Source organism: Rutidosis leptorrhynchoides, chromosome 2, assembly GCF_046630445.1.
Source record: "Rutidosis leptorrhynchoides isolate AG116_Rl617_1_P2 chromosome 2, CSIRO_AGI_Rlap_v1, whole genome shotgun sequence".
NCBI lineage: Eukaryota > Viridiplantae > Streptophyta > Magnoliopsida > Asterales > Asteraceae > Rutidosis > Rutidosis leptorrhynchoides.
In genome coordinates this window covers 56,552,874-56,564,969 of record NC_092334.1, presented here as the reverse complement: position 1 = coordinate 56,564,969, position 12,096 = coordinate 56,552,874, and the positions used below count along the sequence as shown (strand labels likewise).

At 37.9% G+C, this 12,096-nt stretch overlaps 1 protein-coding gene across 1 annotated transcript; it reads right to left on the bottom strand.

Annotated features, from left to right (window-relative positions):
• Positions 1–5,345: 5,345 nt before the first annotated feature.
• LOC139887889 (uncharacterized) lies at positions 5,346–6,371 on the bottom strand. Its single transcript, XM_071870937.1, has 2 exons — positions 6,175–6,371; positions 5,346–5,982 (listed from the first exon to the last, which is right to left on the bottom strand). Exons 1-2 carry the CDS (start codon positions 6,369–6,371, stop codon positions 5,346–5,348), a joined length of 834 nt encoding a protein of 277 aa, XP_071727038.1.
• Between the last annotated feature and the right edge of the window lie 5,725 nt (positions 6,372–12,096).

Here is a 12,096-nt window from a genome sequence, read left to right as displayed (position 1 = left end):
AGCAAGTCAAAAGCTCTTTCAATATTAATGATACATGAATGATAAAGGGGCACACAAGTGACATTCTCATCTTTTATTGCGTTTTGTTATTATTTGTATCAAGTGATCAAGTGATTTAACATTATGTATCACATTACCGTTTCTTAGTATTAGTATTTAGTATTAGTATTATTTTTCAATTATTTAAAGATATGAAGAAACTCCAAACAAAATAGAATTCCAAACAAAATAGAAACTCCCGTAACCAAACATCTTTGGAAATCCAAACAAACCTGTGAGTAGATCCACCAAAAGTTTGAACATTTTTTTCAGGCTAAAAACATAAATTTAAATTGATACTACATCAAGGATCAAACCAAAGTTACAGTTGACATATCCTACCGACCTGCGTGAATAGATCTAACGATCTAGGTGAACAACCGTAGATTAACAAGCTTGAGGCTAAAACTTGCAACAATACCAACAACAATACACAAACAAACTACTAACAATAACAAGTGAGACTAGTCGACCCGACGACAATACACAACTTGAGCCCAAAGAAGCACCCGAAAATTGTAAACGCTAGAAACAATTGATGGCGAGTAACCATTGGTGAGAATCTCCAAAAATTTGAACATGATACATATTGTACTACTCATAATAACTCATACTAATTTTATTTTATTTTTTGAAAAAAAACAGGAAAATATATTAATAAAAAAAGTGAAAATTGGAACTTACAACATGGAAAAAGCTGGGTTGACAATTTGACATACAATAACTAACACACATAAACAAACCATTAGACCCAAAAACAAAAGTAACAAACAAACATTACTGTACTATGTATGTATTACTCCTATTATATTATATTATATATAAAATATAAATATAAATATAATATATAATATATAATATAATATAATATAATATAATATAATATTAATATATATATATAATTATATAATATAATATATAATTGGTTGAAAGGTCAGTGTTAAAAAGTCTAAAGGGGTAAAAAGAAAGCAAAGGGACCTTTTCTGCTCATTACCAAAAAGTTTGGCCAGCAAATTAAATCAAGGAAATTACTATGATTTTTGCTTCATTTGATTTTCTTATAAACGGAACAGCGACCAAATTGAGGACACGTTTCAAGGCGTATCGTGAATTCATGATGGATACTTGTGACTGTCAAGGATCTCAATGTAATTAAGGTAAATTCTTAATTTCTATACGATGTTAGGGTTTATGTTAATATTGAATTTGGGATTTTGCTAAATGGGTATGTTGATGTAATTATCTATTGAAATTTAAGCATCATATATTCAATTAGAAACCATCGTGTGTGATTCAGCATAATTTAAACTAATATTATGATGAATGCCTGTATTTGGTTAAAATTTATCTTGGTAACGTTGTAAAATGGGTCAATCGTATTACCCTTTACCAACATCTGTTAATACTTGGTAAGTTATTAGGAGTTAAAATATAATGAAATTGATTGATAAGACCTTGTTATAAGTTGATTAAAGTGTTGAAATGATAAGAAGACTAGAATTGGTCAAAAGTCCATTGTTTGAGCTTTATAACTCTAATACAGTATGTAGACGAATAGATTAATGATCTTGAATCGTTTGTAACTCGATCTAGAGGCGGAAAACTCTAAAACAAGGTTTAATCGAATAACGGGTCGTATCGGTGTCGAATAGGTCAAACCTAGAATGAAAATCTAGATTTGAACGACTCCTAACATTTGGTGGTATTGGACTTGGGAATCGACTGGAACGAAAACACACGGATTAGGGTTGATAGAATGAGTAACCTCACAATGGAGGTCTAAACCCGTATATATACTGCCATCAGACACAGTCGGTCGACTGTGTGGACTTAGTCGGTCGAGTGAGTGAACTCACTCGGTCGACTGTGTTTGCAATTTAACTATTGATTTAATATAAACGCGACACATAAAGATTCAATAGTCACAATATAAAATGTTATTACATGACTGAGTGTATACAAATGATAAACGTAGAACTAGGGATTATGCAACAACACAGTATACATTATTAGATTTGTATTACAGTGATGGGATGGAACAAAATATGAAAGTGGGTTGAAGTTACCACTTGAATCGAAAGTGACCAACCGGGTTGAAGAATCCCTTAAATAAAGAAATAATATTAATTGGTGTATCTAATGTTACAGAATCTGACGTAAGTGTATAAACGTTCCCATAATACTTGTAAAATCAAATATTCAAATGTGAAGTGTTTTGATAAGTACTAAATGGGTCGAAACTGGTACGTTAATTGGATAAGTCTCACGGATAACGCAATTTGATCAAGTCTTTTTAATCTTGAGTGCATAGTTAAGAATGTATAAGCGATCGATCCCATTTAACGTTCAAATGCGTTCAGGATTATAATTGACCGTGGGTGGTTAAGAGGGTCAATCTCTTCTCTTGTAATATCTTGATGGATATTACAAGCTTTTTTTTTTGAAAGGCAAACAAGTGATATATAACATTGCATGAAAGAATTACAAAGAAGGAATGCAAGGGCTGCACAAAGAGTCTGCACGTAACCCCCACATTCTACACATAACTCACACTATACATTCCCACTTTTGATCGATAACAGTAGGCCTAATATATAAAAAAAACAGCCCAAACATGAGAATATATACAAGTATGATTTAAGGAACTCGAAGTCTTATGATAGCATCCGTCAAAACTACGCTGCCACCCTATCCAGGATCGAAATTACTCATCAGGTCTGACAACCACCTTTGCCAATCTAGCAATTTGTGCTTTAACCGGTTATTAACCCATTCAAAACGTCTTTACTTGGATTTTACTAACGATTTTTGGAGTAGCCCATGAATCTTTGTGAAAAGTTTTTTGGTTTCTATTATTCCAAATATAATACCCGTGACCCACTCGACCGCCTACCAAATCGCTTCCACACCCGCAAACCCGCCACCTTTATCCCCCGAGAACATATTAAGAATATTCACGACACTAGGAGCACTCCGGCCCCACCATTTATACACCCCATTCCAGATTTCTTGAACACATTTGCAAGAAAGTAAGGCGTGCTCGACAGATTCAGGTACCTCGCTGCATGAGGGCACAAAACGGACCCAAGATCTACACCACGTTTGTCTAATTCCGTTCTTACCGCTATACGTCCCTTGAGAACCCGCCATATGAATATGCCTACCTTTTGCGGTATTAAATTGTTGCGTAGTGTACCAGAGTTGGAAACATAACCTGCCAAGATAAGATCGTCGATTGTGTAGGCCATTACCTTCGTCCCATACACCCCACTGTTGTCCAGCTTGCACACCCACGACCCAGCCCTATTGTCGAAGCCCGTAACCCCTTGGATCAGTGAGGTTAGTTCCTCTAGCTCACCGACTAATCTACCTCTAATGCTCCTCATCCAATGCCACGAAAAAGACCAAGAACCATTATCAACTATTACTCTATCCTTCACCATCGCATTTTGATTGTCTTCCAACCGATATAGTCGAGGAAATCTTTCTTTTAAACGCGTACCACCAACCCAGACGTCTTCTCAGAAGAATGTGTCCCCACCATAGCCAAGCTTTTTCTCGAACAACAAGTTAAAGTCTAGTCCAATGTTGAGTACATCTTTCCCAAGTTTGATAATGTTGCTTTAAACCGAATTAGATCTGCACGTAGTAGTAGAATTAGTGGACCCCAACCCTTCGTTCCGCCCATAAATGCTTTTGATGACCTTAACCCATAGTGTGGTACTTTCGGTACGAAAGCGCCACCACCATTTTCCCACTAAAGCCCAATTTTTATCCTTGAGGGACCCAATATTTAACCCGCCCGCCCCATATGAAACAAGGATCGATTCCCATTTAACCCACGACAATTTTGAGTCACTACTCGTCCCGCCCCAAAAAAACTTGCTATTCAATTTCTCGAGAAGATTAATAACACCTGCGGGAGCACAGAATAACGAGAAGAAATAAAGTGGAAGGCTACTAAGAACCGATTTTATAAGGGTTAATCGCCCCCCATATGACATCGTACGCGCCTTCCATTCCGATAACCTCTTCGTGAATTTCTCAACCACCGTCTTCCAAGCACTCAACTTACACATATGTTTACCAATAGGCATGCCTAGATAATTAACAGGTAGTTTGCCCACCCCACGGCCAATCCTTAAAGCAAGATGTTCAATATCAGACTGAGCAACCCCCACCCTACGTAAACAGCTTTTGGTCATGTTTATTTTATGTCCAGAAACTTTCTCAAAACATATCAGAGTTTTCTGCACGTTCGACACGTTTCTCTTACTCCACTTACCAAAAAATATAGCGTTGTCAGCAAATTGTAGATGAGATATACCCACTTTATCTAGCCCCACCTCAGCCCCCAAGATCAGCGCATTTCTAACCGCAATGTTGGCTAAGATATTTAATCCTTCACCTGCAATGATAAAAAGATAGGGTGAAAGATGATCTCCTTGCCTGATACCTCTTTCAAGCATAAATTCCTTAGTGGGTGAGCCATTAACTAGCACCGAAATGGAAGCCGAGCGAAAACAAGTTTCGATCCAGCTAATCCGCTTAGATCCAAACCCCATATTGGCCATGATATCAAACAAATACTTCCATCTCACACTATCAAACGCCTTCTCGAAGTCCGCTTTGAAAATGAAACATTTAGATTTTCTTCTCCTCATCAACCAATTCGTTAGCAACCAGAATACTATCCAGAATAGATCTACCTTTGATATACGCAGATTGCTCTATGCTAACGAGTTTGCAAATAACCGTCCGAAGCCGACACGATAACACTTTTGCAATAATCTTGTAATAGCTCCCTAAAAGACTTATAGGTCGATAATCACGAAGACATATTGGGTCTTTTTTCTTAGGGATCAAAGTGATAAATGAAGCATTGCAACCTGGAGATATCTCACCACATTCCCAAAACCACCGAATCGCCTTCATTAGATCATCCTTAATGAGCCACCAATTTTTTTTTATAGAATTTGAAGTTAAAACCATCCGGACCGGGTGCCTTGGACGGTCCACAATCTTTTATCGCTCTGAAAGGCAGTTCTAGCTCGAATGCGTCATCAGCTGAAATTTTGGGAGTTTCAAAACCCGATAATCTGAAACCTCTAGTATCACGGTCTACATAGATTTTTTTTGAAATGCTCGAAAACTTCTTCTTTTACCTCCTTTGGACCCCTCCTGCCAAACACCGTTTATATGCAGACCACGAATATTGGTTTTGACATTTCTACGCTTGATGACCGAGTGGAAGAACTTAGAGTTCTCATCACCTCCAATAGCCCATTTGATTCTCGCTTTTTGTCTCAACATGTTGCGTTTATCCATGTCTTTTTTGAGCCAATTGCCTCTAGTTTCCAACCATTACCTTCTCTCTCGTTGTCTGAAAGAATTCTGTTTTCAGCCTCAATCTCCCACAAGCTGCTTTTATCAATTAATTCCTTAATCTCGGTGTCAAGCCTTCCATAAGTATTAGTGCTCCATTCCTTCAGACGATCTTTCACTCTCTTAAGTTTCAGCCTAAATACCGTGTCCGGTCTGTGAGTTGTGTCATTTTCATTCCAGGCCACTTCGATAACATCCCCTACACCTGCTTCCTCGAGCCAAGCATCAAATACCCTAAAGGGTTTCGGACCAACGTCAGTACTCCCATTTTTTAACAAAATAGGTGAATGATCCGTGAGTTTCCTATCGAGCGAATAAGCAGCTAAGTCGTTCCATAATTGTGCAAAATTATCAGAAACGAGAAGCCGATCTAGCTTGCTGAACTTCACACCATCGTCACTAATCCAGATAAACTTTTTGCCTACTAGTGGAACTTCCAAAAGGCCATTCTCCTCAATGAAATCATTGAAACGAGACGCTCTTCTTTCTTTTTTCCTTTCATGCTCATATCTCACCTCGTTGAAATCTCCGCACAAAACCCATGCCACATTATTGAATCTGAGTAATTTATCAAGACTCTCTCAGAACCTTCTCTTTTTAACATCACTATGAGGACCATATACGTTGACTACCACTATCTATGTATCATATCCCGTGAGTTTCCCTTTAATTGCGATAAAAAATTCGCCCTCAACAGCTTGCTCGACTATAAATACACTAAAATCCCATAAGAGTAATAAACCTCCGGACCTGCCTACAACATGCTTTTCTACATAACCGACGTCCACAGAACCCCACAAACTCTCTACCCAACTTTCATTAACACCATGACATCTGGTTTCTTGTATCGCAGCAACAACAGGTCTTGAACTAGATATGATGCCCCTAAACCAGCCCTCTTTACCCTCTACTTTAAAACCACGAATGTTAATGGAAAGGATCTTCATAATGATACAATTACTTACCGACGAGGAGACGAATGCAATAGGATTAAAGATCTTGTTCGCCAATCAACCCTAGTAGTTGCGCATAATCACACAGGTTTATACTACCCTCCTAATTGCCATCTGAGGTGTTGACCTTCCGAATAGTGCATCTTGATTTACTGCTAACGATGTCATCAACAGTAGCTAGACGAGGACGTTTAGACCCTGCGAATTTGGTATTAATTTGGTATTGAGCTTACCTCTTGCAATCTTTTTTTTTTTTGAACGGCGATTTTTTTTGGCATCAGTAGATCATTTCTTTCAACGACCCTCATCATTTGCACGTAACACACACGTTCGGGCGGAAACCCGAACCCGATCGACGGTACCCGGGAACACATCCATTCGGGTAGTGGTTCCGGGTAGGGCTCCGTGAACGAATCCGGTAAAACCTCCCTATAGGGTCAATATATACCACCATTATTGGTGTTCAATTGGTTCAAAGAAAATCATGTCATCCCTAAGGATCGAACCCATGACCCCTCCCTATCCCATGACACAAAGTACATGGGGAGAACCGTTGGGCTATGCCCACAAGTTCCCTCCTGCAACCTTTTTGGCCTTGATAATACGTGAGGAGTATCTCCAATTGCGAATTTTCTCCCAAGTCGTGATCGATTTGTGACTACGGATCGAGTCATACCTCTTATCAGAAACCCTAGTCCTTCTATTTGTTTTTCCGTCGAATGAGCATGTGAAGCTGTTAACAGCATCGTTAATTTGATCAAGGGGCATGAGTCCACTAACACTAAGATTTTTTGGGCCTAAATCATTTTGATCAAGGCCCACCTTCTCAGTCCCCTAAATTTGGTTCCGTAGTCTCAAAATCATTCAACTCATTTGACTCACAATTTGGGCCAATATCGCCATTTGGGCTCTTCAGCCCAATACCCACCTCTTGGCCAATCTTATGACCCAACGAAGTTACTGGATCCCCGACCTCATTGCTTGTTCCCATATCCCTAGGATTGTTTTCTTTTTCAATGTCTATGTTACTTGCACGTTTGTAATTAAAGATACTTGAACCCCCAAATCCATCATTAAAATCGCCGTGACATTTTTTGGAACCAACGCAATCCCTAGGAAAGTGAGAGAAGGACTCTTCAGTTTCCAATTTTTTGGAGCTCTATTTGCTTCCCGAAGATTCCATCGGAACCGGTTTCTGCTCATCATCTTCGTCAGAGGACTCGCCGGAATCCTCAAACTCATCATCTTCTTGATCATCTTGACCCTCCGCGACTTCTGTAAAATTAGAGTCCGAGTCGTCATCTTTAAGATCAATATGAATTATATCCTTAAAGTCTTCAATTACTTTGACATAAAAACTGCTGTTATCGTATTTCACCATCAACGTTTCATTAATAAACTCTATCCCTAATGCCTTCACTAGCACACGTCCAGAAATAAGGTTTTGATCCCCTTCTAACTTGCAATTTTACATATCAATCAACGTACCCCACCAGCTTCCGATCTTTTTGAATGTACCTTCATTCCAACATTTGACCGGCACACTAAAGATGTTGATCCAGGTAATTCTACCCGAAATCACATGGCTGTTATCCCATTTTCTCAAATTTTTTATCCAACGTTTGACACCATGGTGCTCATTTTCTAAGACGTTTTGGACCATTGATTAGATTTAGGAATGATTAACACGTCTAGGGAGGGACGACTTCTGGCCGGAGGTCCTTGGGAAGCAGCCTCTCTGCCCTATAGTATAGGGAGGGACGACTTCTTTTATCCGCGGACCGATAGGTATTCGTGGGGGAGGAATGACTTCCCTTTTACTCTAGGGTAGAGGAAAGACTGTCTACATCTAACCTCCCCATACTCCACTTTAGTGGAATTGGGTATTGTTGTTGTTGTAACACGTCTAGGCCCCCAATATATTTCAGGTGAAAATCAAATAAGCCCTCCGCTTTACAAAGATTCTTGAGTTGGTCCAGCAAATTGATGCTAGCAATCTCACCCATGATGGCTCCCTCCAGAGCCTTCACATTCTCGCTATTAGTTTCGATATGAACAACCCTGGTTTTTTTGATTAGAAGGATGATTATTCTCCACCTGCTTATCTTCCACATGATTAGTCTCCACCTTTTTCTCCACCTTATTAACCACCTCCGAGAAGTTCCTGTCATCTCTGTTAGCAATCTTTGATACGTTCATTCTCCATACTACCTCATCAACTTTTGCCTTCTCCTTATCGCCAACGATGTTCGTTTTGTTCTCACTGCTATTGCTCAAGTACTCCTTTCTATCATGGGCTTTGAATGCCTTCAACCCCCACCCAAGTATTTGAACCTTATTAAGTTGAGCCAGGAGGTAATCAATGTTTTTTACTTCATCATATCTCACGAAAACAAAACGATGACCATTTTTCAGTCTATTTCGATCCAAATACACGTCCCGAACCAAACCTAACTTCTTGAACATCATCCAAAGATCAGTCACCCCCCACGTTTCCGGAAAGTTGAAGAACATGGTTGTGTATCGGTTCCTATTAACCCCCCCCCCCCCCCCCCCCTCTAAAAAAAAAATCAGTTCTTGTAGCTGTTTCCACCAAGTTCCCGCCGTTGTTCCGCCCATTCCCTCCTAGTGCCACCGTATCTTCCCTTTGAAAAAGCAGCCGCCGTTGATTACCCTCTCTCTCCTCTCATGTTTTACTTACTTACACTTGATATTACAAGCTTTTTGAGGTGTTAATATAAATCTCAGGATTGTGAAACCGAAGTCAGTGGTGGCCACGTGAAATCTTTTATTTAAAAAAAAAAAATTCAGTAATTTAGTATGTGGGGTTCTATAGATTCTCTCCCTACTTAAATTCTATCTTAATTATATATATATAAACTATTTTTACGACTCTATACGTTGCACGACAGTTCTATAAAGTAGTATTTTGATAACGTTAATATTGATATTTATCAAATGTATAATGTATAATACAATTAAAATAAAAACCTTTTGTTATTGGTTTTATGAGCCCGTACGTTACACAGAAAAAGTAAAGAAATAATTAATTATAATAAATAATCATTTTAGGAGTTCATGATTTGAGTATATTTTATATTATTGCAATTGATCTAGAAATAAAAATAATTATAAGAAATAATCATTTTCAGAGCGATCTAGATTTAGAAGAAGTATATGTATATTATGACATATTCTTGTAAAATTGTTTGATTGTTTCGGAAAGACAGTTTCTTACGTAGTTACGTGTATATACAAGGACAAAATTTCACTCGTCCCTGAACTTTACATCAAATTTGACTCCTCGTCCTTTTTCTTTTTTTTTATGCATCCCTCGTCCCTAATGTATCACAATTCTACATCCCTCGTCCTTTTTAGGGACGAGAGATGTAGAATTGACAGAAAGAAAAAGGACGAGGAATCAAGAAAAAGGATGAGGGGTGTAGAATTGTGATACAATAGGGACGAGGGATGCACAAAAAAAAGAAAAAGGACGAGGAGTCAAATTTGATGTAAAATTCAAGGACGAGGAATGAAATTATGTCATATACAAGATTACAAAACATAAAACTTTTATGGAGTTATTCTTTTAATTATGTTTTGATTTTTTGTATTAAAAAGTTGGCAAATTATAAGGAAAACAGTTTTACTTATGGATTACACCAACAACAATACCCAATCCCGCATATGCGAGGTATGGGGCAGGTGAGATGTAGACAATCCTTCCTCAACCCTAGAGTAGAAGAGAAGTCGTTCCTCTAACCACAAGTCGAGAAAAAAAATTCTCCACCCGCAGAAAGAGAAAGTCATCACTCTCTCTACTTCAGGATAGAGAGATTGCTTCCGTGGGACTTCCGGCAAAAAAAAAAAAAAAAAAAAAAATAACCGACGCGAGAAAACGGAGAAAGATAAAACACGACGCCATGAAAATGGTATAATCAGATTTCCATGGGTCATAGAGGCTGCCTGGAATTCGATTTAGGCTCTAAGCGGCTGCGAAGTCGCCAATAAATCGACGCTTGCTGTTGCCTCAATTAATAGAGCCAGACACTGTAATTACAAGCATTGGGACGAAAGCTGAAAAGGCATGCTAGGTGGAAGTTGTTGCGCAAGCAAGAGCCAACCACCCGTAACAGGCCAAACATCACTCATGCACCTTTACGGTAGACATCCCCGAAATTACTTATGGATTACAACAACAACAACAATACCCAATTCCACTAGAGTGGAGTATGGGGGGGTTTAGATGTAGACAGTCCTTTCCTCTACCCTAAAGTAAAAAGGAAGTCATTCCTCCACCCACGGATACCTATCGGTCCCCAGGTAGAGGAAGTCGTCCCTCCCTATTCTGTAGAGCAGAGAGGCTGCTTCCTAGGGACCTCCGTCCATAAAGAACCATGAATTCCGATAAGTGCAGTAAAAGTATACAAGTAAAGTAGATAAAAAAGAAACTTTACCATGAATAAAGTATATACCAATACGATATGTATAGGTAAATAAAGCATGTAACAAAATAATGTAATAAAACATATAATTAAAAAATGTGCGTGTCAAATATGCAAGTATAACTAGTCATGTAAGTACAATAAGTATACGAAAACATGTTGGTAAGAAGCATGTAGGTATAATATGCAGTATAAAATAGATGGTATACAATGTAAACATAGACAAATAGGCATACAATGTTAGCATAAAAGCATGTGATATGTAAGTATGTATAATTTAATTGCAATATAATGTAATACAAACATGTAACCATATAGTGCAAAAAATCCTGTGAAAATGCTACAACAAGTATAGATATATAATATAACGATAAAACAGGTACAACCAATACGATAAGTCAAAAAAAAAAAAAAAAAAAAAAAAAGATATAAGTGATGTGCACAGAAGCAAGTAGGCAGGAAATATAATATAAATAAATAAAAAATAAAATAAAAAATAAAATAAAATAAAAAAATAAAAATAAAAAATAAACAAAATGTAGAGCCTAGTCATCTATTCTAATTCTACTCCTCCACAAATTCCTATCAGAAGTTATGTCCTCAGTCAATAAGAGCTCCTTCATGTCAAGCTTCAATCTATCCTCCAACCTACGTCTGGGTCTACCCCTTCTCCTTACGCCCCCAACAACAAGGGTCTCGACTCTCCTAACCGGGGCTAAAAGTGGGCGCCTCAAAACATGTCCAAACCATCTAAGTCGTCCTTCCCTTAGCTTGTTGGTTATGTTCCCAACTTCCAAGTTCTCCCTAAAAACTCCATTTGGTATCAAATCTAGCATTGTCTTACCACACGTTCACCTAAGCATCCTCATTTCTGCCACCTCCATCATTCTCTCCTGGGCTTTCGTCATTGGCCAACACTCCGATCCGTATAACATGGCCGGTCTGATCCGTACTTATGGATTAGATTTGTAAAAAAAAAAAAAAAAATTAGAGTTAATCGTCATTGGCCAACACTCCGATCCGTATAACATGGCCGGTCTGATCCGTACTTATGGATTAGATTTGTAAAAAAAAAAAAAAAAAATTAGAGTTAAATTTAGTAACTATATATGTTTAAAAAATATATTAATAATAAATAAATCTCCACACATAAACTTCATTACAATTGTTATTGTATTTTATTTTTTGTTGGATAAACTAATAATAATCCCCCTATTTTAATGGAGTAGTTTCCTAATTTTTTCCAAGTCAGCTACCCTATTTTTGTTATTGTA

What these genes read in the sequence shown, in the direction of transcription:
- LOC139887889 (XM_071870937.1), bottom strand. Translation starts at nt 6,371, where the DNA reads ATGAAGATCCTTTCCATTAACATTCGTGGTTTTAAAGTAGAGGGTAAA. An exon ending in GAAAAGCATGTTGTAGGCAG is followed by an intron (nt 5,983 to 6,174) that starts GTCCGGAGGTTT and finishes TAAATTACTCAG; the next exon opens with ATTCAATAATGTGGCATGGG.